A 26,085-nucleotide genomic window follows, 5' to 3' on the forward strand; every position below is an offset into this window, starting at 1 on the left:
GGGAGGGGCGCGAGGAGGAGCCCCCTGGCGGCCCGTGAGGCAGCAGCGAGGGGACCCCCGGGACCCGCCCTCCAGCCCCCCCGGGCTCCTGCCCCCACGGGGATCCCCCCTCCCCCCGCACACACCCCGGGGCGCTCCCCCCCTGGGATCCCCCCTCCCCCCATATACATCCCGGGGTTCCTCCCCCCACACCCCGCTGGGGCTCCCCCTCCCCCCGCGGGGCTCATCCCTCCCCCCCCACACACACCCCAGGGCTCATCCCCCCCTACATATATACCGGAGGAATTGTCCCTCCCCCAATACACCCCCGGGGGGGCTCACCCCCCCCACCCCGGGGCTCCTTCCCCTGCCCCACACACAGCAGGGGCTCATCCCCCCGTGCGCACACACACTGTGGGGGCTTATTCCCCCCCAACACCCCGGGGGTTCGTCCCCCCCCCCACACACACACAGGGTCTGGCTCCATCTGATGTTCTTTTATTGATTTTTTTTAAATAAACACGGGGTGTTGCGACATGCGGCACCTGGTGTGCCCCGGGCAGAGGGGCGGGTGAGGCAGTGACCCCACCTTGGGCGCAGGGGCCCCCCCCGGCCCGCTCGGCTTGCAGCGGCTGTGGCGACGTGAGAACGGGGAGGAGGGGGCCACGGTCTGTACGCTGCCCTGGGCAATATATATACACACACACACGGCTGAGGGGGCCGCCCGCGCGCCCGCCCGGTCCCAGCGCCCCCCAGATGGGAAAAGACCCCACGCTGGCAGGAGCAGCTTCGGTTTGTCCAGACAGGGTGTGCAGGAGGCCCGGGCTGCATTGTGGACCCCGGGCGGAGGGCGAATCCCCCAGGCAGATTTCATAACCATGGCAGTGTCCCCTCCCCATTTCTTAGCATGGCACCTCTGCCCCCACCTCCCTGCTGCTGGCTCAGAGGGAAGCCCCCCTCCAGCCCTAGGGGGCTCGTGGGAAGGAGGTAATCAGTGCCCACTGTTCAGTAGCCAGGGGAGGGAGGCTAAAGAGCGTGTGGGCTCCTGGAGCCAGGAAGGGCCCAGCTCAGGCAGGGCCAGGGGGCAGGTACAGATCACAGCCCCACCTGCTGTCATCGGCTGGGGATCCAGCGTCCATGATCCCAGAGCCTGGGGCTTAGCTGCCCTCGGCCCAGCACCGCTCTGGGTGGAAGCGACAGACGGCCCCTCAGCAGCCACTGCAGTGGGGACAGAGGGCAGAGCAGGAGGCACCAACCCGGCACTGACCAAGGAAACGGCAGGTGCTCACCCCTGGAGCTGAGACCCGGATTCCCAGTGCCGTTGGAGGCAGCTCTGCAGCTGGCCCTGCGTAGGGCACCCCCTTGCTGGGTATAGCTGGGGAAAGGCAGCACCTATGGCTGCCACAGGCTCCGGGGCTGGGAGCAGGAGAGGGATCGTACCCCCACGAACCTCAGGGTGCAGAGGACGGGGGCTGGGCTCGGTGCCGAATGTTCCTCAGGGCGTCTGCTTAAGGCGTTTTCGAGCCCGGGTGGCAAGCGCCCCCCCCAGGGCAGGCGGGACCCGGACCCCACAGGCGAGCAACAACATCACTGGCAGGACAGAGAGCGCGAGAGGGAGCGCAGCAGCTGGGAGCGACACAGGAGACGAGAGAGCAGGACAGGCGGGCGGACGGATGGACAGACAGACGGGGTTAGTAGAGAGATCCCAGAAGGCAGAGAGCAGCATGCGGAGCAGAGGCCTCAGGCCCGGTTAGAAACTACGAGAGAAGAGGCAGGGGGGTGAGATCTGAGGCCACCGGGACCTGCCGTTGCTGGGCCACGTGGGGGTCCTGCCCCCCAGCTAAGGGGGTGCTGGGGGACACTGGCTCGTCCACGGGAGGGGGGTCACAGTTTTTCACAGGAGGACCGCAGGGTGATGTGGGGGGTGGGGGTAAGTGCGGGAGCTGGAACAGGCAGTGGGGGGGGGCGGGCTGAGGGAAGTACCACTGAAGGGCTGTGGAGACGAGAGTGCCAGGTCCAGGTGCTCCACAGGGGTCAGCCCCAGCTGGGCGGGGAGCTCTGGGGGTCCATGAGCAGCACCCAACACACACAAATCAGGAAGTGAAACCAGCTGGGGCGCTGGGACCTCCCTCCGGCCCCCCGACGAGCCCGCCCAGTACCAGGCAGCAGCATCCTGTAGCCCCAGGCAAAGGGTGCGGCCCCCCAGTGCCACAGACACCCCTCTCGCCAGGGACTCCCCCCACCCTCGCCAGCTCCAGCTGAGCCCTCTCCCCACTGGCTTGACCCCAGCCCCCTGCACTGACTTCCCACCCCCGTTTGTGAACCTGTGTATGCGACGCTGGGAGGCTCCCCAGGGGGTGCAGAGGGCAGAGACCCCCGTAGAGGGTGCACGGGGCAGAGCGGGACGGGGCACAGGGACAGAGGGCCCCCAGGTCAGAATGGGGCCTGGCAGGGCAGAGGGTGTAGGGGCAGGGAACACATAGGATGCAAGGTCTGAGGTCCACGAGGCTGTACCCAGCAGTGGAGAGGTGCAGAAGGTACACGGGGCAGGATGGGATCTGGCCAGGCAGGGGGTGCAGGGGGAAGAGGGTGCACAGGGCAGGACAGGACCCAGAAGAACAGGAGGATGTGGGGGCATAAGGGCAGAGACCCACAGGGCAGGGCCTGGCCAGGCAGGGCACTCACCAGCGGCACTCTTAACTGGCTGCCGTCTCCTGGTGGAAGGGGAACAGCTTTGCTTGTTCTTCAGCTTGGCAGCTGCAGGGCAGCTCGCTTCTGTGGGCAGAGACAAGGGTCAGTGCTGCCCCCCCCCGCCACAGCACCCCTCCCCAGGCCAGGGCCAGCTGCTCCAGCCCCGGGGCTGACAGTCTGAGCCAGAGCTGCCAGGCCCTGGTCGATGCCCGCCCTGCGGTGTTGGGGGACACCCGATTCCAGCCTTGCTGTCGTGGGAACCCCGAGGGGGAGTCGCTGGCCTCTCCCTGAGCTCTGCCCAGCCCCCACGGGCGCCCCCCGGCCTCACCTGTTATCGTTGATGTCTGTAGCATTCCCTGCAGCCATGGAAAGGAAAGCGCAGAGTCACTGTGGAGCAGGTTCACCCTGGCTGCCAGCCCCAGAGGGGGCCCCAGCTCCTGGGATGGGCTGCTGGCTCTGGTTCCCAGTGGGACCCCAGGCCCGGCCCTCCCCAGCACCAGCCCCCTGCCCCCCAGGCCCTGGTCCCCGCCAAAGCAACTGTGTCAGATGGCTCCAATCCCCCCGGCTCCCATCAAGATTACCAGGTCAGCCCTTCCTGTCCCCCCACACCCTGCGCCCCACCCCTATGTGGGCCAGGCCCCGCTCACCATTATCCACATTCAGCTTCTGGTAGGAGCCCAGGGCGCCGCCGGAGGAGCTCATGCTGCTGCTGGACGAGTTGACAAAACTGAGCAGAGACCCAGACAGACGGAGCCGTCAGACCCACAGTGCGGACGCCCGCCCGCAGGAGGGCCACAGCCCAGCAGCCCCCAGAGCTGGCAGTGCCCACCCCCTCTGTGGCCCCTCTCGCTGGCACCCACACCCAGCAGGGCTGAGACAGGAAGGCCGGGCTGCCAGGCCCAGTGGGCAGGGTGGGTGTGCGGGTGATCCAGGCACAGGCTTGGCAGGTTCTCCCCAAGGTGCCCCAGCCCCCGGGTCCCAGCACTCACTAGGCATCGGGGGCACAGCCCTGGCCATAGGCCGCCGGGTAGTTCTGGAAGAGGCTGTTGGTGTAGCTGATGCACTCGGAGTTGCGGGCACTGTAGGGGTTGGTGGGTGAAGCTGGGTAGTGCCCTGGCCGCACCGGCTTGGCTGAAAGGGAGGAAGCGTCACTGAGTCATGGTCCTGGGCAGCTGCAGCCGTGGCCCCTCCCAGGCTGAGGCAGGCCAGGGGGAGCCCACAGGGCTGGGGTGCTGTGCCCTCAGCTCGGGCCAGGCTGGCTCCAGGGTCCAGCAGCGCCTGTTCAGAGGATGATGGGTGAGGTGTCTAAAGGACACCGCCGGCCCACCCCCGACCATCCCAAAGAGACGGCTGATGCCCCAGCAGCTGCCCAGCCCCGTCTCCCGTGTGTGCGGGGGGGCGTCTGTGCCGGCTGCCATGGGGAGGGGGGCGGGGACCCAGCAGGCGCTCACCGATCTGCGCCGAGTGGGCGCGCTTGGCGGAGTTCTTGTACCGCACGGCCTCCTTGATGCGGTCCACCTCCTGCTGGTAACGCCGCTTGTCCTTCATGGCCCCCTCCTTGGCCTCCCTCAGTGCACCCTCCAGGGCCTTAACTCGCTCAGCCGTAGCCCGAAGGCGCTTCTCCAGCTTCGGAAGCTCACAGCGCAGATCTGCATTGTCACGAACCAGCTGGGGGCCCGAGAGACAAGGGGATGTCGGTGGGGCCAGGGGAGATCCCCCCTAGACCCGCTGCCCTCCGGACAACCGCCTCAGCCCCCTGCCCCGGCCAGCAGCTGCTTCGGAGAATGGAGCCTGCAGCAGGCTCAGGGATGACTGGCCCTGGGGGGTGCCCCAGACCCCAGCGGTTTGCAGCCCCTCTCGCCACTGAGCCGCAGCACCCTCCTGCGGCAGGCAGTTCCACAGATCAGCCCACCTGGTGCTGTGGTACTGGCAGGGGGGTGGCTGGTGGGGGCGTGGGAGGCAGGGGCCCCGAAGAGAGGGCCCCATAGAACACCAGAAGCTCCCCCAGCCTGCGTCCACAGCTGCCCCAGCCCTACTCGCATGATGGGTGAGGGGGCCAACGTGGGGCAGGGCCCAGGGGGTCCTGGAGCGCCTCCCCGTTGCGTCTCTCTCCTGTGCCCACGGACACTCGTCCAGGTTCCTGCCCCTTTCCTTCACAGGTGGAGCCAAGCCAGAGCTGCCTGGGGCAGGGCGCAGGCTGCCTGAAGGGCTGGAGAGCCACAGGGCAGCTGGTGCGGAGCAGGCACCTACCTTCCCTAGGCCAACCCCGCACACCCCAGTTCTGCCAAGCACAAGGCCCCAGCTGCAGGCAGGCCATGCCACTGGGCATGTGGCATGCAGGCGGCAGCGGTGGGAGCGGGGTAGCAGAAGCCGAGCACACGGCAGGGGCGTGAGCGGAAGCGAGAGGCAAGCCACAGCAGGACGGGGAGGGACGGACGCCGTCCGGCGCAGCCGCCGGGGGCTGGGGCAGGCAGGAAAATGTTTGAGATCAGGCAGCCGCCCTGCCTGAAGACAGACCCTCCTGCCCAGCACAGCCCATCCTGGGTGCTGCCCCCCCCGGGGCATGGGGAGCAAGGGGCAGTCGGGCACGCTGCCAGGGGAGGGGGGCCGGGCCTGGATTACGAGAGAGACGTACAAATCCTCATTGCAGCCAGCGTTGTATGGAGGCAGGGGGGGAACTGTGTTAGTCTGTAGCTGCAAAACCAACAACAAGTCCTGGGACACCTTCGAGGTTAACAGATATATCAGAGCATAAGCTTTCGTGGGCAAGCTTTCTGTTAGCCTCGAAGGTGTCCCAGGACTTCTCGTTGGTATACATGTGCTCGTAGGCAGGTCTCATTTTTGCACTAGGCACGCCGGCACTGTGCTTGCCTTTCAAACGTCCGCCCCCTCACCCTGAGGTCGGGCAGCCGAGAATGAAATGGGGTTTAGGGCCAGGGGAACCACGTCACTGCCAACGCCCCTCAGGTGGGGCCGATCTGCGTCCGAGGTGCTTTGCTGAGGCCGGTCAGACCAGCGCGTCAGCCCTGGCTGCTACGGAGTCGGGCGCCAGCTGGGACGTGCTTCCAGCCAGGGGGAACGATGGAATTCCCTCCGCAAGAGCCAGGGGACCCCGAGAGCTGTCTCTTCACTCCCTCTCAGCAGAATCTCTGCTACAAAGCGAGCCCAGGGGGGCCTCGCTGAGCTGCCTAACAGAGGACGGACTGCAGAGGCTTTGAAGCTCGCAGCTGTTCCATCTGCTGCAGCCGGCACCACGCACTGCGAGAACGGCGTGAGTCGTTTCAGGGCTGTAACAACTTGACTCTCAACCTATTTTTTCCTTCGCTGTTAGACTCTGAAGGACGGGCTCAGCGCACTCTTTGGGGGAGGTCTGAATCTTGACTGACCTGGGGACAGGGCTGGGAGAACCTGCGTGGAGGTGGTGTGACAGGTTTCCATAGCCTCCCATCTGGGACAGGAGGGGGTGGTGGCGGCACAGAAGCGGAGGGAACTGCTGGTGCAGCTGGTCACTGGCCAGCATGGGGGCAGCCGTGCTCGGTGTGCCGGGGTGGGTGCCTTACAGTGGGGGGCCCCCAGCCTTGGGCTGGAAGTAGCTCTGGCTCTGATTTGAGCCTTCTGGTGGTGCCCCTAAGCCCCAGCACTACAGGACGGCAGCTGCCCGGCCGCTGATGGGCCCTGTCACTGGTACGGGGCGACGGGCCCCACTGCGGCTGCGGGAGGGGAAGCTCTGCAAACATTCCCTGCCCGGCCTGGCCAGCGAGGGAGCAGGTGGGGGTACGGTACCTTGGAGACCCAGAGATCCAGCTAGGGAGAAGCAGCGAAAGGGGACACAGAGCAGTGACTCAACATAGCACGCGCTTGGGGTGGCCCCCCACCCCATCAGGCTCCCCTGGGCCTGGGGCAGTGGAGGGCTCCCCAGCCCCTGCCCAGGGCCTGGCCCCTGGGCACCCGGAGCCTGACAGCAGCTCCACCCTGAGGGGGAGACCCTCGGACGCAGGGGGGCAGCGGGGAGACTGCCAGGCCCAGGTGGAGCCAGAGAAACACAGAGAATGGATGAGATGGAAGCAGAGGAGGGGGCTGGGGAGGGGGAAGGAGGGGGCAAGGCCAGATGGGGCTTGGGGGCAGAGGCAGGGCTGCGAGGAAGCACGGCCAAAGCCTGTATTCACACTCCCTGCTCTGGGAACTGGGTAAGCACCCCCAGCACTCCCACCTCCCCCCCCGGTGCCAGCCAGCCCCCCAATGCAGCATGCCCCCTTGCCCCCCTCCCAGGGTGGGGCCACTCACAGGGGAGCAAAGCAGGGATCCTGCCCCCCCCCCCCACTGAGTAACTCTTCCACCCCACAGCAGGGTCGGGGCAGAGTCAGTGCCTGGTTCTGAATGCACAACAGGCGTGATGAGTGTGGCGTTCTCAGCCCTGATGCCACGGTGATGGTCGCTCGAAGGGCCAGGCTGGGGAGTGCCCCGGAGGAGGCCACTACCGACAGGCCCTGCCAAGGACTGGTGGGGTCGGGGCCCTGGCAGCAGTGTTGGGAGGAGGCAGGAAAGGGGGGTGTGGCGGGGGGCAGCCCAAGCTGGGCAGTGGCGGGGGAGGGGGCTCTGGACATGGAGGTTCATGAGCGGCACCCAACACGCGTGGGTCAGAAAATGAACACAGACGATGCCAATGGGGGCGGGATCCTGTGACCTCCCTCCAGCCCCCCGGACTGGCCTGCTTGGCACCAGGCAGCAGTGTCCTGTACCCCCAGGCATCCCCCGCCAGCCTACGCGGCTCCCCCAGTGTCCCCAGACATACCCTCGCCAGCTCCACCCCTCCACGCTGGCCTGCCCACACCAAGGTGCATGGCCCTCCAGGGACACAGCTCCCCCCACAAACCCCCACGGGGATACAGCCCCTCCCATACACCCCTCTGGGGACACAGCCCCCCTACCTGTTTGTGAACCTTTGTAAGCTGTTCCAGGTTGTTCTCAAGAAAGGAAATCTTCTGCTTCTGAGAATGGACCCCCCCACTGTCCTCGGGCTCCATCTCTGCGCTCTGGGGGCACAGGAGGGCACAGGGTGAGGCTCTGGGCCTGGCCCCCAGCTGGCAGGGGGAGCTGTGGGTGGGGCTGGCACCAGCCCAGGAAGTTTAGGACAGGGCTGGTGCGTGGCTGGGGCTGGTACTGGGGTTGAGGGCCCAGGTGTGGGGGCTGGGAGACAGGCTGGGGGCCCAGACGGGCTGGGGCTGGGGGCCCAGGTGAGGGCCGGGACTCGGGCTGGACTCACTCACTTTCTTGACTCGAGTTGTGACGTCTTGAACGAAAAGCTTGCGCAGGTTGTGGAGGGTCTGGAGTTCCCGGGCCTGGAGAGAAGACAGACAGACAGACAGACAGACGGACGGATGGAACTCCAATATCGGACAGGTCCCTCTCCCGGCCCCTCCTCCCTGCCAGCTCCAGGGAGCTCCCCGAAACTCACCACCGTCTCCTCCAGCCCCTTGAGATCCTGCTTGGACTGCTCGTGGCGCTCGTGCAGAAATCTGGGGGCAGAGACAAAAATCAGGCCGGGGCACCAGGGGACGTGGGGGGGCACAACCCACCCTGGGTGGGGGGCCATGGCCCTGGGGCTAAATTGGCCTCAGTATAGGGCACGTGAGCTGGAAGCTCTACCCTGGTGCTGGGAGAGGGGTGGGGCGAGGGGGCCCGTGGGGAGGGGGAAGGGCAGGGGGGCTTGGGGTCCGGGGGGCTCACGTCAGCTCCTGCAGTTTGATGCTTTTCTCCTGCTCCTCGCTCTTGAGCTTCTCGTGGGCGCTGCGGAGCTGCTCCAACTCCAGCTGCAGCTTCTGGTTCAGGCTGCGGCAGGGCAGAGACGGCATCAGCGCGGGGGCCCCCCACTGCCACCTCCCGCCCCACCCCAGGACCCCTCTCCTCCCCCGGGGCCGCGGCCGGTCACTCACTCCTGCAGCTCGTCGATGACCTTCTGCTTCTGGTTGATCTCGTCCCGCAGCCGCGCCAGCTGCTTGTGCTGGGCCTCGCGGTGCCCCTCCAGCTGCACCTCCAGGGCCCTCTGCGCGAGAGGCTGTTAGTGTCGGACCCCCGCCCGGGAACCTGCCCCTGCCCCTGCCCCAGTGGAGCCCCTGCCCTGCCCTGCCAGGGCCCCCAGAGCACCCGGCCCTGCAGGGACCCTCACCCCCTGCAAGGGGTCCCAGAGAGCTCAGCCAGTCTCCCACCTCCACCCCACACCGGGCTGCCCATCCCCCCCAAGACCCCTGCCCTCCGGATCCCCCAGTCTGCGCCTGGGCGAGCGGGGCAGGATCCAGCCACACACAGAGCAGCTGGGGGGGCGGGTCAGAGGAAGGTGGCGCCTCCCAGCACCCACAGCCCTGCCCTGCCCCCCGCCCCCCCACCTTGACCTCCTCAGCGTCCTGGATCAGGTCCTGCTCCTTGTCCTTGTGGGCCGCCTCGTGCACTGTCTCTGCAGGGCCAGGAGCAGAGCGTAAGGGAGGCCCAGAACTGCCCCCCACAGCCCCCCACAACCCCCTGCCCGGGGGGGAGCCCAGAACCGCACCCCACTGCCCCCCCACAGCCCCCTGCTGGGGGGAGGCTCCCCACACGCACCTTGGGCCTGCAGCTTGGCCAGCTCCTCGCTGAGCGCGTCGTACGACTCCTCCAGGTGCCGCTTCTTCAGCTCCACACTCTGCATGTACTCGGTGAGCGACCGGATCTTGGCCTCGTGCTGTGGGGACAGCCCCCCCGCCACCCCCAGTTCACAGGCTGCCCCACAGCCACAGCCCCAGGCCCATCACACCCAGCTCCTCAGCCCCGGCCCCCAGCACACCCTGCCCCTGTTTAAGGAGGCCCGGCCCCACAGCTCCAGCCCCGTCACCCAGCCCCTGCCGCCCCAGCCTACCCCACAGCCCTGGCCCCGGCTCCAAACCTTGGTCAGGAACAAGCCACACATTCCCTGCCCACGCCCCCCAGCACACCCTGCCCCACACCACGGCCCCAGTACGCCCTGACGCCTGGCCAAGGACCCACTGCCGCGGGCCGGGCCACAACATACGCAGCCCCACGGCCACGGCCCCAGCCCCTATTCTGTAGGCCCCTGCGGCCCAGCCCATCAGTTGAACACCCAACCCCTGCCCCACGGCCCCCCGTGAGGCACCAGCCCACAATGGAACAGGCCATTGTGAACCTGCAGTGCCCAGACGGCAGCCCCAGCCTCCTTCCTCCCCTTGCTTCTGCCCCCTCCACCGTAAGCCTCCGCTCCCACACCGGCCCCCCACCTTCCCATGAAGGCTCCGCTCCCACACCTGCTCCCTCCACCTTCCCATGAGCCTCCGCTCCCACACCTGCACTCCTCCACCTTCCCATGAGCCTCCACTCCCACACCTGCTCCCTCCACCTTCCCATGAGCCTCCGCTCCCACACCTGCCCCTCACCTGGGAGATAAGCAGCTGGCAGGCAGCCAGCTCCCGGCTCGTCACGGCCATCTTGCGCTGGCACTCGACCTGCAGCGCCTCCAGCTGGCGGCAGCGTTTCACCACCGCCTTCACCTCCGCCTTGATCTTGCTGATGTAGAGTCGGGCGACCGTGAACTCCTCCTCGATGGCGCCGCTGATCTCCACCGGCTGGGGGAGGGGGAGGTGAGGGCCGTCCTCCCACCCCTTCCCCGACCACCCCCCCGCCCAGCCCCCCCCAGACCATGTCCCCTCCCCCACCCAGCCCCCCGATCATCCTCCTTCCACCCAATCAGCCCTCCCCTCCCCCAGCCAGATCGTCCCCCTCCCTTCGCTGACCCCATCCCCCCTCCCGCCCCACCCCCGCTCACCAGCTTGATCTCCCCGTTGCCCACGATGACGCTGAACTCGCTCAGGTCCTTCATGAGGCCGTTAAGCACCTCGGCCCCGCGCTTCCGCTGCCGGGCGCTGAGCTCCTGCAGGCGCTGCAGCTCCGACTCCAGGGCCAGCAGGGTGCTCTGGGGGGGAGAGGCTCAGAGCCCGGTGCCGGGGGGGTCCCTGGCCTGTTCTGCCCCAGAGCCGCTGCACCCGCCTGCCCCCAGCCCAGCTGCACCCACCTGCCCCAGACCCAGCACCCACCTGCCCCCAGCCCAGCTGCACGCACCTGCCCCAGACCCGGCACCCGCCAGCCCCCAGCCCAGCTGCACCCACCTGCCCCAGACCCGGCACCCGCCAGCCACCAGCCCCTTCCCTCCCAGCCCAGCTGCACCCACCTGCCCCAGACCCGGCACCCGCCTGCCCCCAACCCCTTCCGTCCCAGCCCAGCTGCACCCGCCTGCCCCCAGCCCCTGCCCAGCACCTGCCCAGCCCCCGCCTGCCCCCAGCCCCTTCCACTCGCCTGTCCTTGGCTCTTTCCACCCACCTGCCCCCGGCACGGCCCCCACCAGCCAGGCGTGGGACTGCAGCCCCCACTCACCACTTTCTGGGCCAGCTCGTCCCCCAGCAGCTGGTTCTGTTGGCTCTTCTCCTCCACCTCCTGGGCCTTCTGGTCATAGTTCAGCGCCAGCTCCTCCAGCGCCTGCAGCACCTCGCGCACCTCCTCCTTGGCCGAGTCGTTCTCCGCCTGCAGGCGGCTCAGCTCCCGCTGCACCCGCTCGCCGTCCCCCCGCGTGGACACCAGTAGCTGGGGGGCAGAGCCGGTCAGGGGTCGCCAGCCCCCAGCCCTCACCCCCCGCTGGGGCCGCCAGCCCACTCACCTCCTCCTGCTCCAGCATCTGCTGCGACAGCTTCTCCATCAGCTGGCTCTGCTGGTTGATCTCGTCGTCCTGGAGCACACGAGCAGGGTCAGAGCCCCGGCACCCGCCACCGGCTGCGCCGCGCCGAGCTCGGAGCCCCCCGGCACCCGCCACCGGAGCCCCTCCCCCCGGCACCCGCCACCAGCTGCGCCATGCCGAGCTTGGAGTCCCCCAGCACCCGCCACCGGCTGCGCCGCGCCGAGCTCAGAGCCCCTCCCCCCAGCACCCGCCACCGGCTGCGCCGCGCCGAGCTCGGAGCCCCTCCCCCCAGCACCCGCCACCGGCTGCACAAAGCCCCTGAGCTAGGGCAGCGGAGGGGCTGGAAACATGAGGTGGGGGCTCTCTGGCCTGCAGTGGGTGGAGGAGGCCGGCCGGCGTGGGGCAGGCCCCAGAGGTGTGGGGCAGACCTTGTCATCCAGCTGCTTGTAGAGTTTGCGGATCTCCTCCTCGTACTTGCGCCGCTCCTCCTCGGAGATGCGGATGACGATGGAGGAGTTGTTGTCGTTGGGCTCCTCACACGGCTCAGGCGTTGGCTTCTCCTCCGCGCTCAGCCGCTCTGTCTCCGGCACGTCCTCCCCTGGGGGCAGGGGAACCCCAGGGCCGTCACAGGGACAGCCGGGAACTCAGCCCCGGAGAGCCAAGCCCCTTCTCCACCCGGCAGGGTGAACGCCGCTCTCCCCACCCGGACGCCTGGGTCCCTCAGCCTGGCCTCACCGTTCCTCCAGCGGCTCAGCTCAGCCTCCAGCTTCCCGATTGTCTCCTTCAGCGTCTTGTTCTTCTCCTTTTCCTTCTCGTACTTCTTCTTCCACTGCTCGGCCGTCAGCTCCAGGTTCACCGATGCCGTGTTCTTGATGGTCTTGGCCCTGGGCCGGGGGGAGACGGGGGCGGCTCACGAACCAGCCTCTCTGGGCCAGAGCCCCTCGGGGAGTCGGTCCCCTCCAGACTGCTTGGGCCCAGGACACCCTGGTGGTGGGAGCTGAGTGACCCCAGCCCAGCTCTGCCCTCCCCTGCCCCAGGAAGTGGGTGGCACCATGGGGGAGGGGACAGGCCCAGCGAGACCCCCGGGGCAGCGACCGCTCTGGTACCGTTGGCCGAACATGAGGGTGGATTTGGTCTCGGCATCATTGTAGCTGGAGGGCGAGCAGCAGATGAACATGGTTGTGCGGCAGTTCCCCCCCAGCGAGTCCTGCAGGATGCGCGTCATCTTGCTGTCGCGGTAGGGCACATAGGCCTTCTGCAAGGGGTGCGGGAGGGCGGTGGGGGGGACGGACAGACAGGCGTCAGTCCTACCCCTGTCCACAGCCGTCCTCCGCCCCAATGCAGTGTATGGGGAAACTGAGGCACACCCCAGCTTCAGACAACTGTTAGTGGAAAAACTCCCACTTGGGCTTTAGCAGAGAGCAGCCCTGGGCGCTGGGGGGCCAAGTGGGGGAACGCAGAGCTAGGGCGCCCCAGTGGCTGAGGCCCATCTGCCTGCAGAGGGCAAGGGGACCTCGCAGGGTCCAGAGCTGAGCACCTGGCCCACCAGCAGCCAGCAGGGCCAGGGTGTCTCCCCCGGGGGCTGTTCACCCCAACTCGGAGGCACCTGGGGGCAGGTGGGGATAACTGGGGGGGGAGGGGGCCGATGGGGAGCACCGGGGGGGGCCTCTCACCGTCCCCTCCGCCAGGGCCGAGATGACGTTGCCCAGGGCAGAGAGCGACTTGTTGATGTTCTTGGCCTCGTCCAGCACGGCCCCTTCGGCCCCCGTCTTGCTGACCTGCGGCAGAGCGGGCGGCGGTCACGGGGGCAGGGAGGGGCTGTGCTACGTGCCAGCTTCACCCCTCCCAGGGCCCCCACCCTGCTCACCCCTCCCCCCGCCCCGGCACCTTCTCGCTGCCAGCCAGGTCCACCAGGTAGAGCTTCCCGCTGAGCTTCTGCTCCGTCTCCATGTTCTCCTGCTTGATGTTGATCAGGAAAATGCTGTGGCTGCGGGAGCTGTGCTCATTCATGTCTGGGGGGAGACACAGCGGCTGGGCTGCTGCTTGCAGAGCCCCGCCCCCTTCCCGCACGGCTCCGCCCCCTGCCTGCACAGCTCCTCCCCTTCCCACAGAGCCCCACCCCCTCCTTGCAGAGCCCCGCCCCCTTCCCGCACAGCCCCTCCCCCCCTGCACAGCTCCGCCCCCTGCCTGCACAGCTCCTCCCCTTCCCACAGAGCCCCACCCCCTCCTTGCAGAGCCCCGCCCCCTTCCCACACAGCCCCTCCCCCCCTGCACAGCTCCGCCCCCTGCCTGCACAGCTCCTCCCCTTCCCACACAGCCCCACCCCCTCCCCCACACAGCCCCACCCCCTTCCCCACACAGCCCCACTCCCTCCCCACCCAAGCACAAAGGCCTGCCTGGGGCACCATCCCAAGTCAGCGGGACCCCACCCTTCAGACTGGTGGTGACCCTGGCACTGGCCCCCTCCCACCCCGGGCCGGCGCCCCCCGCTGCTCACTGGTGACGGCCACGTGCCGGTTGGATTTGCCTTCGTCGATCACATCCATGATCTCCTCTGGGCTGGAGACAAAGCGCTCGGTACAGCCCTGCGGGGGAGGGCGGGGGTGTCAGCCTTAGGTGGAGGGTCCAGGCCCCCCAGTCCCCACCCCCACAGGGGTCCCCTGTGCTGCTCCCCACACCCCCCGCCTGTCCCTATGCAGCAGGAGACCCCGATCCGATCCCAGCCCCTGGATGCTCCCCCACCCACCTTGACGTAGGGCACCCGGTTCTTGTCCTCGTGCACTGACAGGTTGGTCTTGGTCACTGGGGAGAGAAAGGGCCAAGCTGGAACAAGGGAGGAGATCCCATGGGCCCCCCAGAAGAGCCCCCCACCCGCTCCCCCAGCTCAGCTGCTCCAGAAGCAGCAACAGCAGCTGTCTCGGCACCCTGCCCCCACCCCCGCCCCCCACCTGTGGTGTCTCTCACCATCCAGCAGGTCCCGGATTTTGTCCAGGTAGATTTCAAAGTAAGACACCTGGGAGAAGAGGGGGGCGTAAGCACACAGCGGGGGGGAGCCTATAGCACCCCATAAACCTTCTTATCCTCTTCCACCCCAGAGACCCCACAGCAGCCCTCCCCCCGACCTGAGGCCCTCCTCAAATCCCCCCTTCATTCCCCCCAGCTCTGACTCCAGGGCTGCACCCCACCCCCTGTCAGCCCAATCCCAGTCACCCCCACATGGCTCTGACCCCCGAGTCCCCCACCCCCACCCCCAAGGCCCGGCCCTGCTCGCCTTGATGTGGAACTCGAGGTTCTCATCCATGGCATAGATGTGGTTGAAGATGTCGCGGGCGATACGTGGGATAATACCCATCAGCTGGGGGTCATGCAGCTTCCCCTGGGGGCGAGGGCACAGCAGTGGGGCCGGCTCTCCCGGCGGGGGGCAGCTCCAGGTACCCCACAGCCCTCTCACCCAGCAGCCCAGGGAGGCCAAGGGGCCTCAAGCCCTCCCCCAGCTCCACATTCAAATGGGGGGGGTCTTTGCCCATCCCCCCACCCCCAGCTCCCCATTCCTGCGTGACGGCGGCCCAGGGAGGGGCCAGCGAAGGCCGGGGATCGGCCGGTTCGGTTTTCACTGCGCACAGGCAGGTGTCCCTTTTGTACCCGCCGCCGGGCTCCGGGCTCGCGTGGGAAACGTTTGTTTCTGGGGGAGCTCAGCAGGAGGCCTGGCGGCCCATTGCAAAGGGACCCTGCTCGGGCGGAGCCGCACCGGACCAAGGGCCTCAGCAGGTGCCAGGCCCCATCTGGGACCGTGGCTGTGAACATGTCCCCAGCAGACAGGCCATGGCTGCTCGCCTGGAGAGGACCTGGACAGGTGACCTGCCCCTGGGACAGGAGCCATGTGGGACGGGAAGAACGATGGAATTTCCTCCTCTGGGGCCAGGGGCCAAAGGGGCCCTGAGGCTCCTCCGTTTGCCTGCAGCCCAGCTCAGCTCTCAGGAGCATCTGTGCTCTGAACCGAGCCCGGGGGGTCGCTGACCCGGCCTGGCAGAGGACGGACTCCAGGGACTTTTAAGTGCGCGGCTGTTCCATCTGCTGCAGCCGGCACCAAGTGCCGCAGGATCAGCGTGTGCACATGAACGCTTTCATATCCGGCGCCCTATCGTCCAGAACTCTCAAACAACCGGGATTTGAACCCTCAGTGAATGTTGGTTACGTTTCCCATAAGTACAGAAGAGTGAAAGAAAACACAAAAAAATACAGCAAATGCAGGATAAGTTTAGAGTGGCCAATACCCCCGGTGATGGTAAAGAAAGGACCCTGCACGCGTCTGTGTGTGTTTCTTAATATCTGATCGTGTTTTGCTTTCGCGCTATTCATTGCTAGGTGGACCTCTCTCTTACCCAGAACCGTGGAATACCCAGTACCCTCCACATCCGGGGGCTGCCGGATATGAAAGGATTCGCTGTCACTTGAGCCCTTGAACAACTTTACTCTCAACCGATTCGTTCTTCCTTTCTTTTCGTGACTAAACCTTTGGCTTTTAGAGCCTAAAGGACGGGCCCAGCGTGCTGCTCTGGGTCAGATCTGAGGGAGACATTGCCCTGCGGATGGGGCTGGTCCTTTGGGCCAGGGAGACCCTGTGCGGAGGCAGTGCGAGGGGATTCCCTAATCTCCCACCTGGGCAAGGAGGGGGCTGGCTGGGGCACAAAGAAGCCGGAGCATCGGAGGGAATCGGTGGTGTGACTCTCAGTGCCGGTGCGGTGACAGCCGCGCTCGGTGGGAGGGGTTTGGTGTCGCTCAGCGGAGAATCCCCAGCTAGGGCTGCGAGTGGCCATTTTAAGCAATTCACCCTGATCTGACCCATTCAGCAGCACCCAGGAAAAACGCCAATGTTATAGGGGGTCCTCACCCAGCCCCTTCCTGGCCCCTATCACCCAGCTCACCTCCATGGTGTGAGTCTTCCCCGAGGAGGTCTGCCCATAGGCAAAGATGGTACCATTGTACCCGGCCAGCACGTCTGCCGGAGACAGGGCAGGTCAGCGAAAGCCCCCCGAGACCCCCTGCACCCTGACCCCATTCTGCCCCCTCCCCCTGCCTCCCAGCCCAGGCGATCCCCTCCCCCCACACTGCCACCCCACCATCCTGTGCCCTCCCCACATCCTGCCCCTCTCCTGAGCTCCTCTGGTCCCCGTCTACTTCTCCTGCACCCCCGCCCTGCCCCCCATGCCCCCTTCCCCTATACCCTCATGTGATGGGGTTCAGGGGTCCCCCTGCACTGCACCCCGTCCGCTGGCAGGAGTGACTCTCACTCAGCAGGTACAACAGGAGGTTTATTAGGCAACAGATGCCCAGTTTCTCACAGAAGCGTCAGTACTCACATCCAGCCTGACTCACACATGCACTCCCCCGCATCACACCTCACTCCTCTGCCCCACTTCCCCCACACCTGGCCCACAGCTGAACTCAGGGTCCCACTGCTGCCCCCCAGCTCACCCTTGACGATCTGCATGGCACAGGCATGGTACACCTGCTCCTGCGTGGTGTTGGGGGGGAACACACGGTCAAAGACATAGGGTTTGCCCTGGATGAAGAAACAAGTGGGGTGTCAGTGCCCAGGCAGATATCTCCCCACAAGACATGGGGTTCACCCCGTGGGGCCCTGCCCAGCCTGCTGCAGGCTCTCCCCTGGGGATGCAGCATCATGGCCTGGGCCTGTGTTCCCCACAGTCCTGCAATGCTGAGGGGGGCGGTAGGGCCAGGGCCCTCCTGCCCCAGAGCTCTGTCCTCCACTGGGATCCTGAGCCCCCAATGCAGGGGGATCACTAGGGCAAAACCAGCCCCGCCTTACTCCCCACCACCCGCCCCCAGCTCTGCCAGTGCCCCTCACTCCCCACCCACAGCCCCTGCCAGCCCAGCCCTGGGCTCTGGTCCCCAGAGCACCAAATGCAGGAATGGGGCCTGGCATGGCTGCTGGACACCACCCAGGAGGGGAGATATTCCCACTCCCAGGCCTTTACTGGGGCCGAGCTGCCTCTCCACAGCATTGTTTGGGTGGGGCTGGCAGGGAATGCGGGTGAGTGCTGGGGGGGGGGGGTGTCAGCAACCTTCCATAGGAATTAGTTCCCCGGCAGCTACCATGAGGGGAGGGAAGATGAGGCAGTGGGGGAGGTCCAAGGCCTGTCCCCCACCCCACCCCATCTCCAGCACAACATACAGGCCTCAGACAGGCTCCCCACCCCTCAAACACACACACAGAGCCAGAGGCTAGGCTGGTGCTGGAGATGCTCTGGCCCAGGCCCAGGCCCAGCTCTGCTGGGAGAGGATGGCAGCTCACCTCCCGGGACCCCCTGCCCAGGGTGTTTAGGGGCACTAGAGCCAGGGGTGGGATTGACCCCTTGGAGGAGCCAGATCCTGCCCCCATATCAAGAAAGACATGGAATATGCCAGCACCTCACTCCTGCCCCCAAGCCCTGTTAGCCCAGCCCTGGGCTCCCCCTCCCAGCTCTGCTGGTGCCCCCCATTCCCAACCCACAGCCCCTGGCAGCCCTGGCTCCCGGGCCTGCCCCGTTCTCCCACAGTCTGGCTCACTCCAGAGAGTCAACACCAATGGAGCCAAGCCTACTGGGTAGCAGCCAAGTGCCTGAATTGGAAACTTGGCTGAGACTCAGCAAACTCATCCCACTGGTGCCCTTGGGATGCAGCCCAGCCAGAGCAGAGCTGAGCCTGCTCCCAGCGAGGGGCCCACTCCAAACACCCAGCCTGCGGCCCCACTCCCCAGCCACTCTCTCCCACTCAAGTCCACCCCCAAACCCCTGCATGCCCCTTCTTGGCCCCCCACATGGCTGAGAACCCCTCATGCCCTGGGGCAGGGGGTGCTCTTTGCACAGCCCGGGGCGGGGGCAGCGCAGCCGGGGGGGTGCTGCCAGCCACCTGGGAATCTCCGCAGGTCTGGCCACAGCACTGGTGCCCCCGGGACAGAGCCAGGAAGAGAACCCAGCCTCAGCACAGGTCTGTAACCCACAGGGACGCCCCAGGGTGCGGTGTGGCTGGTGGCTTCAATCTAGTTGAACCTGGGAGGCCTCCTCCAGCCCCCTAGCATGGTGCCCCTCACTACTCCACCTGCAGCCCCAAGGCCAGAGCTGTGGCCCATGGGGTGACACAGCTCACGCCCTGCCCACCAGCTCTGGTCATTTCTGGCTGGGGCTCCGGGGCTCTCCACAGCCTGCAGCCCAGGGACCACACCAAGCCAAAGGCAGTGCTGGCAGCTCCCAGCTCAGCCCATCCCTGCCAGGGCCGTGCAAACTGCACAGCACCCGGGCTGCCAGCCCCACAGCCTCTCGGCCACCCGCCCGGGGAACTGGGACTAGAACCTCCGACCTTCAGCACCCACCTGCCCCCAGGAGCTCCAGAGCTGATATTCTCGTATGCATCCTCTAGGGGGTGCACACAGCCCCTGGCACACCACGCAGCACATGGTGGGGGGGAGCCAGCCTGGTGCTGATTCCCATCATGCACCTGGGCAGGCACTTTGGGGGCTCAGTAAATAACACCAGCCGCCGCATGGCAGCCCGGGCCTGGCTCCTCCCTGAGGGGTCACCTGCCGGGGCGGGTTGGTTTTTGTAGGGGCTTCTCCCAGGGCTGCACTGGCAGCTCGGTGCCCTGCTCCCTGGGGTTCCCGCACCCCTCTCCTCCCCACCATTTCTTCTGTGGGGCACAGGAGCCTCCTGCCATCCAGGTTGCTGCCCTGTACCCAGCCCCCCCACACACCCCTGCCCGCCTGTGGCCCACGCACTCCCTGGCAGTGAGCAGGGGAAGGGGGATCCTGCTCCCCCCCATCCCTGACCAGCTGCTGCAGGGCTGTCACCAGCCACACTCCCTAACCCCTGCCCAGAGGGATTCCCGCCAGGCTGTGCCCCCCCCGGTGGGAAGGAGGGGGCAGGACGACCGTCCTGGCAGGTGCCCTCTGGAGTAGCCGCTGGGCACAAAGGGGGCTGCAGGCTGGCATGGCCGCTCAGGTGGGCAAGGGCCGGCTTGACCCTGGGATTGGAGAAGCACAGATAGACACCAGCCACCCCAGCACCAGAGGCCGGAGGTGGGGGAGTTTACCATGGGAGCTGCATTGATACAAAGCCAGGTAAGGGCACCCGCCTCCGCCCAGCACACGGCCCCCCCCGCCGGCCCAGCAGGGGGCAGGAACCGGGGGCATCTATTCCAGCCACATCCAGGCTGTTCCTGGAGCCAATTTTCCAGAGATGGGGATGGGGGTGGGCCCCCAGCGAGTAGGTTCCCAGCGAGATGGGTGGAGAGGAAGACATACTTGGGGGGTGCCAGCTACGGGAGGCAGCAAGGCCTAGTGGCTAGAACACAGAGTGGGCCGCAGGAGATCTGACCCCCCCCCCCGGCTCAGTGACTCAGTTTCCCTTTCACACAGGGGCTGTCTGTCACTGTCACTCTGCGTCTCTGCAGGGCGGACGCCCCCCCATCTTGGTCCGGCTGGGCTCGGCGGGATGGGGGACGAGCCCCAGGGGCTGATCTGATAATCCCACCCCAGGGCCTGGCCCTCACCGGGCCCCATCTCCCCAACCTCCAGCCGGGCGGGGCGGGGACACCTTGAAGTAAACAAGGGGCAGTGCAAGGAGCCACCTGCCCCCGCCGGCCCCCTGGCACGGCCAGCCCCTCCGAGGCGCCCGCGGGCACCGGGCCTGTCCCTGGCTGTCACCTTTCACCCGGGCAAGGTCGAGGGCGGAGGCGGCTCTGCAGGCGAGGGAGGGGCGGACAGACGGACAGACCGGGGCGGGGGGGGGGGATGAGTCAGCTGCGGGGGGGCTCCCGGGGCATCAAGGCCACGCTCGGTAGCCAAAGCCCGGCCCGGCCGGCCGGCCACACCCAGCTGCCGCCGCCGGGACGGAGCATCTGCAATGCCCCCCCACCCCCCCGCCACCTGCCATCGCCCGCTCTCGGGAGCCCCTCCCCGCTCCCCACCCCCACCCTTTGTGCGCCGGGCACGGGTCCGCGGGGGCGATGCGGCAGCGGGGGAGGGGGGCTCCGCGGAAGGGGGGGATCCCGGCGCAGGGAGGGGGCCCGCGGGGGGGCCGGCAAAGGAGGGGGTCTGAGAGCGGGGGGGGGCCGGCAAAGGGGGGGTGTCTTGGCGCGGGGGGGTCCCGGCGGGGGAGGGGCTCCGCAAGGGGGCTCCCGGCCGGCGGGGGGGGGGGCACTTACCCCGAGGATGACGCCGTCGTCCCCTTGGAAGACGGGGATGAATTTGTCCCCCCGCAGGATCTCCGCCTGGTTCAGGGGCCGGAATCGGCAGAGCACCTTGATGCTGCACTCGGTGCTGGGCTCGGCCATGCTGGGCGCGGGGCTGGTGCTGGGGGGGCGCTGAGCCGGGGGGCGCTGGGCGGTGCTTTGGGTCCCCGGGCGGGGGTGGGGGTGCTGGGCTGGCGCTGGGGGGCCGGCAGGGGGGCGCTGGGGACACGCTCGGTCTCCGCCCACACCCGGGCTGCTCGGGCGGTGCTGGGCTCGCAGCTGCTGCAGACGCTCCCGCTCGTCCGGCCTCGCCGCGCCCGTGTGAGCCGCGCCGGGTCCCGCTCCTGCGCCAGCCCCCGGCCCCGGCGCCCGCCGCAAGCTCCGGGCTGGGCTTGGCCACGGCGCCAGTGCTTAAGGTGGAGCGGCCCGGCTGCCTTAAGGTGGCAGGGCCCGGGGAGCCAGCCGGAGCGGGAGGGGTCCCTGGGGCTCCCCCGCCCCTTTGTCTCTGCCGCAGCGCCCCCAGCCCCGAGCCTGTCTCGCGGGGGGTCGTGGGCACTGGGCATCATCAGCTGAGCCTGGCACAGGCTGGGGAAACAGCACCAGGCCTGGGGGGCTGGAGAAAATAGAGAGGGGGTGAGAGAACCCGGCCCCCCTGCTCTGACCACTAGACCCCACGCCCCTGCTTGAGCCAGGAAGGAACCCAGGCGTCCTGGCTCCCAGCCCCCCCTGCTCTGGCCACTAGACCCCACGCCCCTGCTCGAGCCAGCAAGAGAATCAGGAGTTCCAACTCTACCACAACAGGCCCCAAACCCTCCTTCCTCTTGCTCCCATGGTGTCTCAGCCCCAACACCCATGAATAAGGGGCTCAGCTTGGGGGCCTGAGAGAGTCCACATACCCCCAATTGTCACTGCCAGAAGGCCATGTGTCTGAGCAGAAGCTACGCAGGCCAGCTGGGGCTGAGGCACAGGGAAGCCACATGGCCCTGGTGGGGTGCCTGGGCACCCACAGGCCACAAACAGCCCCACCCCCGGGGCAGAGGACCCCTCGCTGCCCAGCAGGCTCCTGGAGTGAGCCAAGAGGTGCCCCTGCACCAGGCTGGGCGATGCAATGGCTGGCTGCCCTGAGCGCCCCATGCTGGTAGCAGAGCAAATACCCAGAGACAGCCAGGCAGGACACTCCCATCCCCACCCAGGTTCTCAGCTTATCCTAGAGGCATTCCCTGCTCAGCGCTAGGGGCGAAAAGCCAGGGTCCCCCAGGGCAGAGACAGGCAGGATGGGCCCCTACAGCTGGCTGTAGGGCTGGAGACCCTCATGTGGGGTGTAAGGGGCCTGTTTCTTCCAATGCAGACAAATTGTCACCCTTCAGGGAGCTGGATCCTCCAGGCTGAGGGGGCAAAGGCAGGCTCTGGTTGCGGCCTGGCTGAGGTGCCTGGTGAGGGCAGGAGGGTCCCCAGGAAAATCCCCAGGGTAGCTGATGCCACCAGGCAGCGCAGGACTTTGCTGGAGCTGTGCTGAGAATCGGGCCCCTTTGCAACTCCTCCCATTAGCTGCTTCTTCAGGGGATGCAAAGGGCAGAGAAACCCAATTTCCAGGGTTGAAGCCAGAGGCCACTGACTGATTGTGCACGCACGTGTCTGCACGTTTGTGCACGCACAGGTCTGTGTGTGCATCTGTGCTACTTATGTCTAAGTGTGCACACGAGTGCCCCTGTTTGCATGGATGCCTGTACACGTGAAAATGTGTAGCGGCAGCCATGCAAACAGAGGCATTCATGTCTGTGTTCACATGTGTGTGTTGATTCACATGTCTGTGTGCGCATGTGTCTCTGTGTGCACACATCCATGTGCACGTGCATGGCCCTGTGTACAAGTGTGTCTGTGTGCATTCATGCATCCGTGCACGCAGACATGTCTCCTTGCACCTATCTAGCTGTGTGTTCCTGTGTCCGTGAGAGCCTGTGTGTCTGCATGTTTAATTCCTGTGTCAGTGTTGCCATACAGATCTGTGCACGTGTGTGTGGTCACAGAGAAGTTACAGTTCTCAGCGGGCATTCAAAGACCAGCAATAAGGACAACCAGAGGCTGCAGGGTTTGTAGGCAAGACTCAGAGAAAGGGAAGCTGTGTCATGTGACCAGATGATGGCTAAGGGGGCATATTAGGGAGGAGGAAAAGTCTGGGGGCTCAGGAGATCCGGAATCCATCCCCTGCTTCGTCTCCCTGAGTAAGTTGGTAGCTGCTCCATGCCTCAGTTTCCCCATCTGTACAATGGGGATGTTAGTCCTACCCTGCCTCTAAGGGGTATGTGGAGAGATACTTTAAGGGAGACGGGGCAGTATGCCCTCCCTAGGCATGGCCCAGGACAGTCCGGGTGGTGGGGCCAGGAAGGAAGCATGGACCGAGCCCGAGGAATTACTGTTAAGAATAAAGGAGCGGATTAAGACAGGGAACCTTTGCCCCTGGAAGACCTTTCAGGCTGCAGAACAGTCCCACAGCAGGAGGGGCAGGTAGAAGCCCTGTTGATAGCTTAGGTCATTTATTTATAAGTGCAGCAGCAGCTGCAGGGCCCCAGTTAGATGGCAGGGGATGCTGGGCTGGGCCCTGTGCACAGGCCCTGCCTTGCCGTGCATCATGGAACCAGCCAAGCAGACAAAGGGCGGGAGGGGCGGCTGAAGCCCAGAGCCGGGAAGTCGATTGCTCACAGAGCTCAGGCAGAGCAGGGAACTGAATGGGGGGCCTTGAGCCCCAGGCCGGTGCTCTATGCACTAGGCCACGCTGCCTCACACCAAACGTCCCTGCTCCTGGCCCTTTTGTCTGTACAACAAAACCGGTCAGCAAAGGGTCTCGCCAGCCTGTGGGCGCCGGGAACCCAGCGCGCTGCCCTGAAACCTGGCACCATCCCGCCACTGCTGCGTCCTCTTACTGGAAATCAGGTGGGGATGCTGCAAAGCTGAGAAAGCAGCAGGGAGGCTACCGTGCTGGGCAGGCCCTGAGGCAGAGCCCTAAAGCCTACAAGGAGGAAGCCTTCCCAGCTGCTGCGTGTGGATAGGAGGGAGGGGCACCAGATTGATCTGCCGCTTGCAGACCCCAGGGGTCTGGGTGTGAGTCTCCAGGGCTGGGCCAGGTGGGAAGCAGGAAGATGCCGAGTCACTTTCATGGCCCTTTGTCAGTTTCATGCTGGGGCAGCAAGGAGGCAGGCAGGAAGCCTGGTGGAAGGCATGCAAGCCCGGCTCCGCCTTGCAGCCCCTCTGGCCACACATGGCCACGGGCCCCCAGGGGCAGCTGGTGGCCTGAGCTCTCCATTCACACAGCTTCACCCCACTGCTTTGTCTTGCTGCAGCCCAGCACCCCCTGCCCCCAACCCAGATGCTGCATGGTGGAGAGAGACGGGGGATGGGAGGGGCATTGCCAAGCAGGCAGGGCAGACTTGTCAGCACTGAAACCAGAGGCCATCAGTACCATCCATCTTGGGGCAAAGGGGCCTCAGAGGCAGGGCCCTGCCCCTCCCCCGCCTGCAGAGACTGACCCCCTCACAGCTCCTGGTCCCAACTCAGCCCCTCCTCCAGCCTTTGTCCTGTTTCCTGGGCAAAAGGTGTCACCCTCCTCCAACAACAAACGACACTGGCAGTTGTGTAAGTGGGGGAGGCTGTCACACAGGAACCTCCCCTCACCACCCAGGTATTGATGCGGTGCCCGGGGAAACCGAGGCACACACAGGGGGGTGGTTACTGTAGGATAATAGAACTCACATGTGACATAAGGTGACCGAAACCCCCCGTTCATACCCGAAAGGTACAGAGCAAATGGGATGCCAGGTACCACGACAGACAGAGGAGTGGGGGAGGGGACAGCCAGATTTAGGGGAAGAGATTAGATCAATTTTCCCTCACAGACGGCCGGCCGCTTTCCTTCCAATACGCCACTGCCAGGGCCGGGCTCCCCCTGGAGTGGCTCTTCTCCGTTGGGATGGCACCATTGGCCCTAGACCTCCTCCCCACCAGAAGCCAAGCCCAGCTGTGATCATGGGAGCCACAGCTGCAGAGTACAGCTGTGACTTGGGGTTCAGTGAAGCCAGCCCTGGCCTCTGCCTCCCAGACAGGCCCAGCCCCTACCCCAACCTGCCCCAGGCCTAGCCCAGCAGCAGCCGGCTCCTCCATAGTGCCAGGAGCCGGTGCCACAGGCTACCAGGTCAGTTTGGTGTAACAGGGTGTGACAGGCGGAATCAGAGAAATCCTCATGGGGTTGTCCTGCCATGCGCTGACCAAGCCACACTGACACCCACCTTCTTGCTTGCTGGGGCACCCCACTACCCTGTCCTGCTGAGCTGGATCCTGTAGTCTCCCCCAACCAAGGCAGAATTGGGGTTACCCCCCCCCCATACACAGAGTACCACAGAAGCTGAATCAGTTCAGCTCGGGAAGCAGGAGCAGGGGGCTCAGCACCCAGGAAACCAATGTCCTAAAGGGGCCAAGAGACCAAATAAACTCATCTTACCCAGTGAAAGTCCATAAAAGCCACCCACTTTATCACTGAAAGAGAAATACACACACTGGTTGCTCCCCCACAGGTAACAATGATTTACACGGGGCTTGATAATGAACAAAAGAGTTTTTATTAAGTACAAGAAGTGGGATATAAGTGGTTGCAGGTGTAAACAGATCAAAGCTACTAAATTAAAGTGAACAGAAACCACTTAACCAAATTCTTACCTAAGCATCTATTAACTTCTTACCTGCAAATTCTTACGTAACCATCTGTTCTTATCTCAGGTAAAGTTTCCAATCAGAGCTGATCTTTAATCCAGCCCCAAATCTACAGTTTCCTCAAAGCTCTTTGTCTCCTCTTAGGGCAGGGCAGGGCAGGGCAGGGCAGGACATTACATTTCAAGCTTCCCATTGCTTATATCCGCTTTCCCTTTGTTTGACAGCCCTATGGAGAAATACCAAGTTCAGGATGGATTTCAGTACCAGCTGGCATGGTCACATGTCTTTCTAGGACCAACCACAGTTTGGGCTTACAGGACAAACACATCCATTTGTCATTGGTTTGAGTACTGAGTCATTAAGTACCTGAGCACGTGTAACGGGCCTCACTAGCACATTTAGAATTTGAACAGATTCACAGTTCGCATTTCTCAGTTCACACACACGAATGACATATGAACCAAAATAGGATATCTAAATTCAGTGGCCTGCAACTGTAAAATTGACAAGTTACATGACCTGCTTTGCATAAAGCATCTTGGAGTTATATATGTTCCTGTCCATAAGCCAATTTTCACAAAGCAGGGGCAGGAGGGTTCAGGCTGGTTTTCCTGGGGATGAGGCTTTGCAGGTGTTCCATGCCCATGTTGTTGTTGCTGTGGGGGTATTGCCCCAATAAAGCTCCCGTGGGGGCTGTGCTAAGCCCCACTCCCATGGGGGTTCTCAGAGTGCAAATGCAGCAATATTTTCCCCAGGCAGCATCTACCCCCTTTGGG

The 26,085-nt window shown here is 65.4% G+C and overlaps 1 protein-coding gene across 2 annotated transcripts; it reads right to left on the minus strand.

The window, feature by feature from the left end:
- Positions 1-467: 467 nt before the first annotated feature.
- On the minus strand, positions 468-20,938 carry KIF5A (kinesin family member 5A). Of its 2 annotated transcripts, none has more exons than XM_074979448.1 (29): positions 20,582-20,938; positions 16,856-16,943; positions 16,306-16,379; positions 14,652-14,756; positions 14,345-14,393; positions 14,127-14,182; positions 13,878-13,965; positions 13,268-13,392; positions 13,054-13,158; positions 12,487-12,635; positions 12,116-12,264; positions 11,809-11,978; positions 11,363-11,431; positions 11,083-11,289; positions 10,478-10,624; positions 10,089-10,277; positions 9,265-9,382; positions 9,054-9,121; positions 8,604-8,713; positions 8,398-8,499; positions 8,126-8,186; positions 7,938-8,009; positions 7,599-7,703; positions 4,122-4,338; positions 3,660-3,801; positions 3,318-3,397; positions 2,999-3,026; positions 2,665-2,754; positions 468-1,736 (listed from the first exon to the last, which is right to left on the minus strand). In XM_074979448.1, exons 1-28 carry the CDS (start codon positions 20,708-20,710, stop codon positions 2,676-2,678), a joined length of 3,081 nt encoding a protein of 1,026 aa, XP_074835549.1. In that variant the 5' UTR covers positions 20,711-20,938; the 3' UTR covers positions 468-1,736; positions 2,665-2,675. The 2 variants fall into 2 exon arrangements, with proteins under 2 accessions (XP_074835549.1, XP_074835548.1); XM_074979447.1 differs by having other exon boundaries at positions 3,318-3,379; positions 20,582-20,826.
- Between the last annotated feature and the right edge of the window lie 5,147 nt (positions 20,939-26,085).

The sequence above is a fragment of the Carettochelys insculpta genome, chromosome 29 (assembly GCF_033958435.1).
Source record: "Carettochelys insculpta isolate YL-2023 chromosome 29, ASM3395843v1, whole genome shotgun sequence".
Lineage (NCBI taxonomy): Eukaryota > Metazoa > Chordata > Testudines > Carettochelyidae > Carettochelys > Carettochelys insculpta.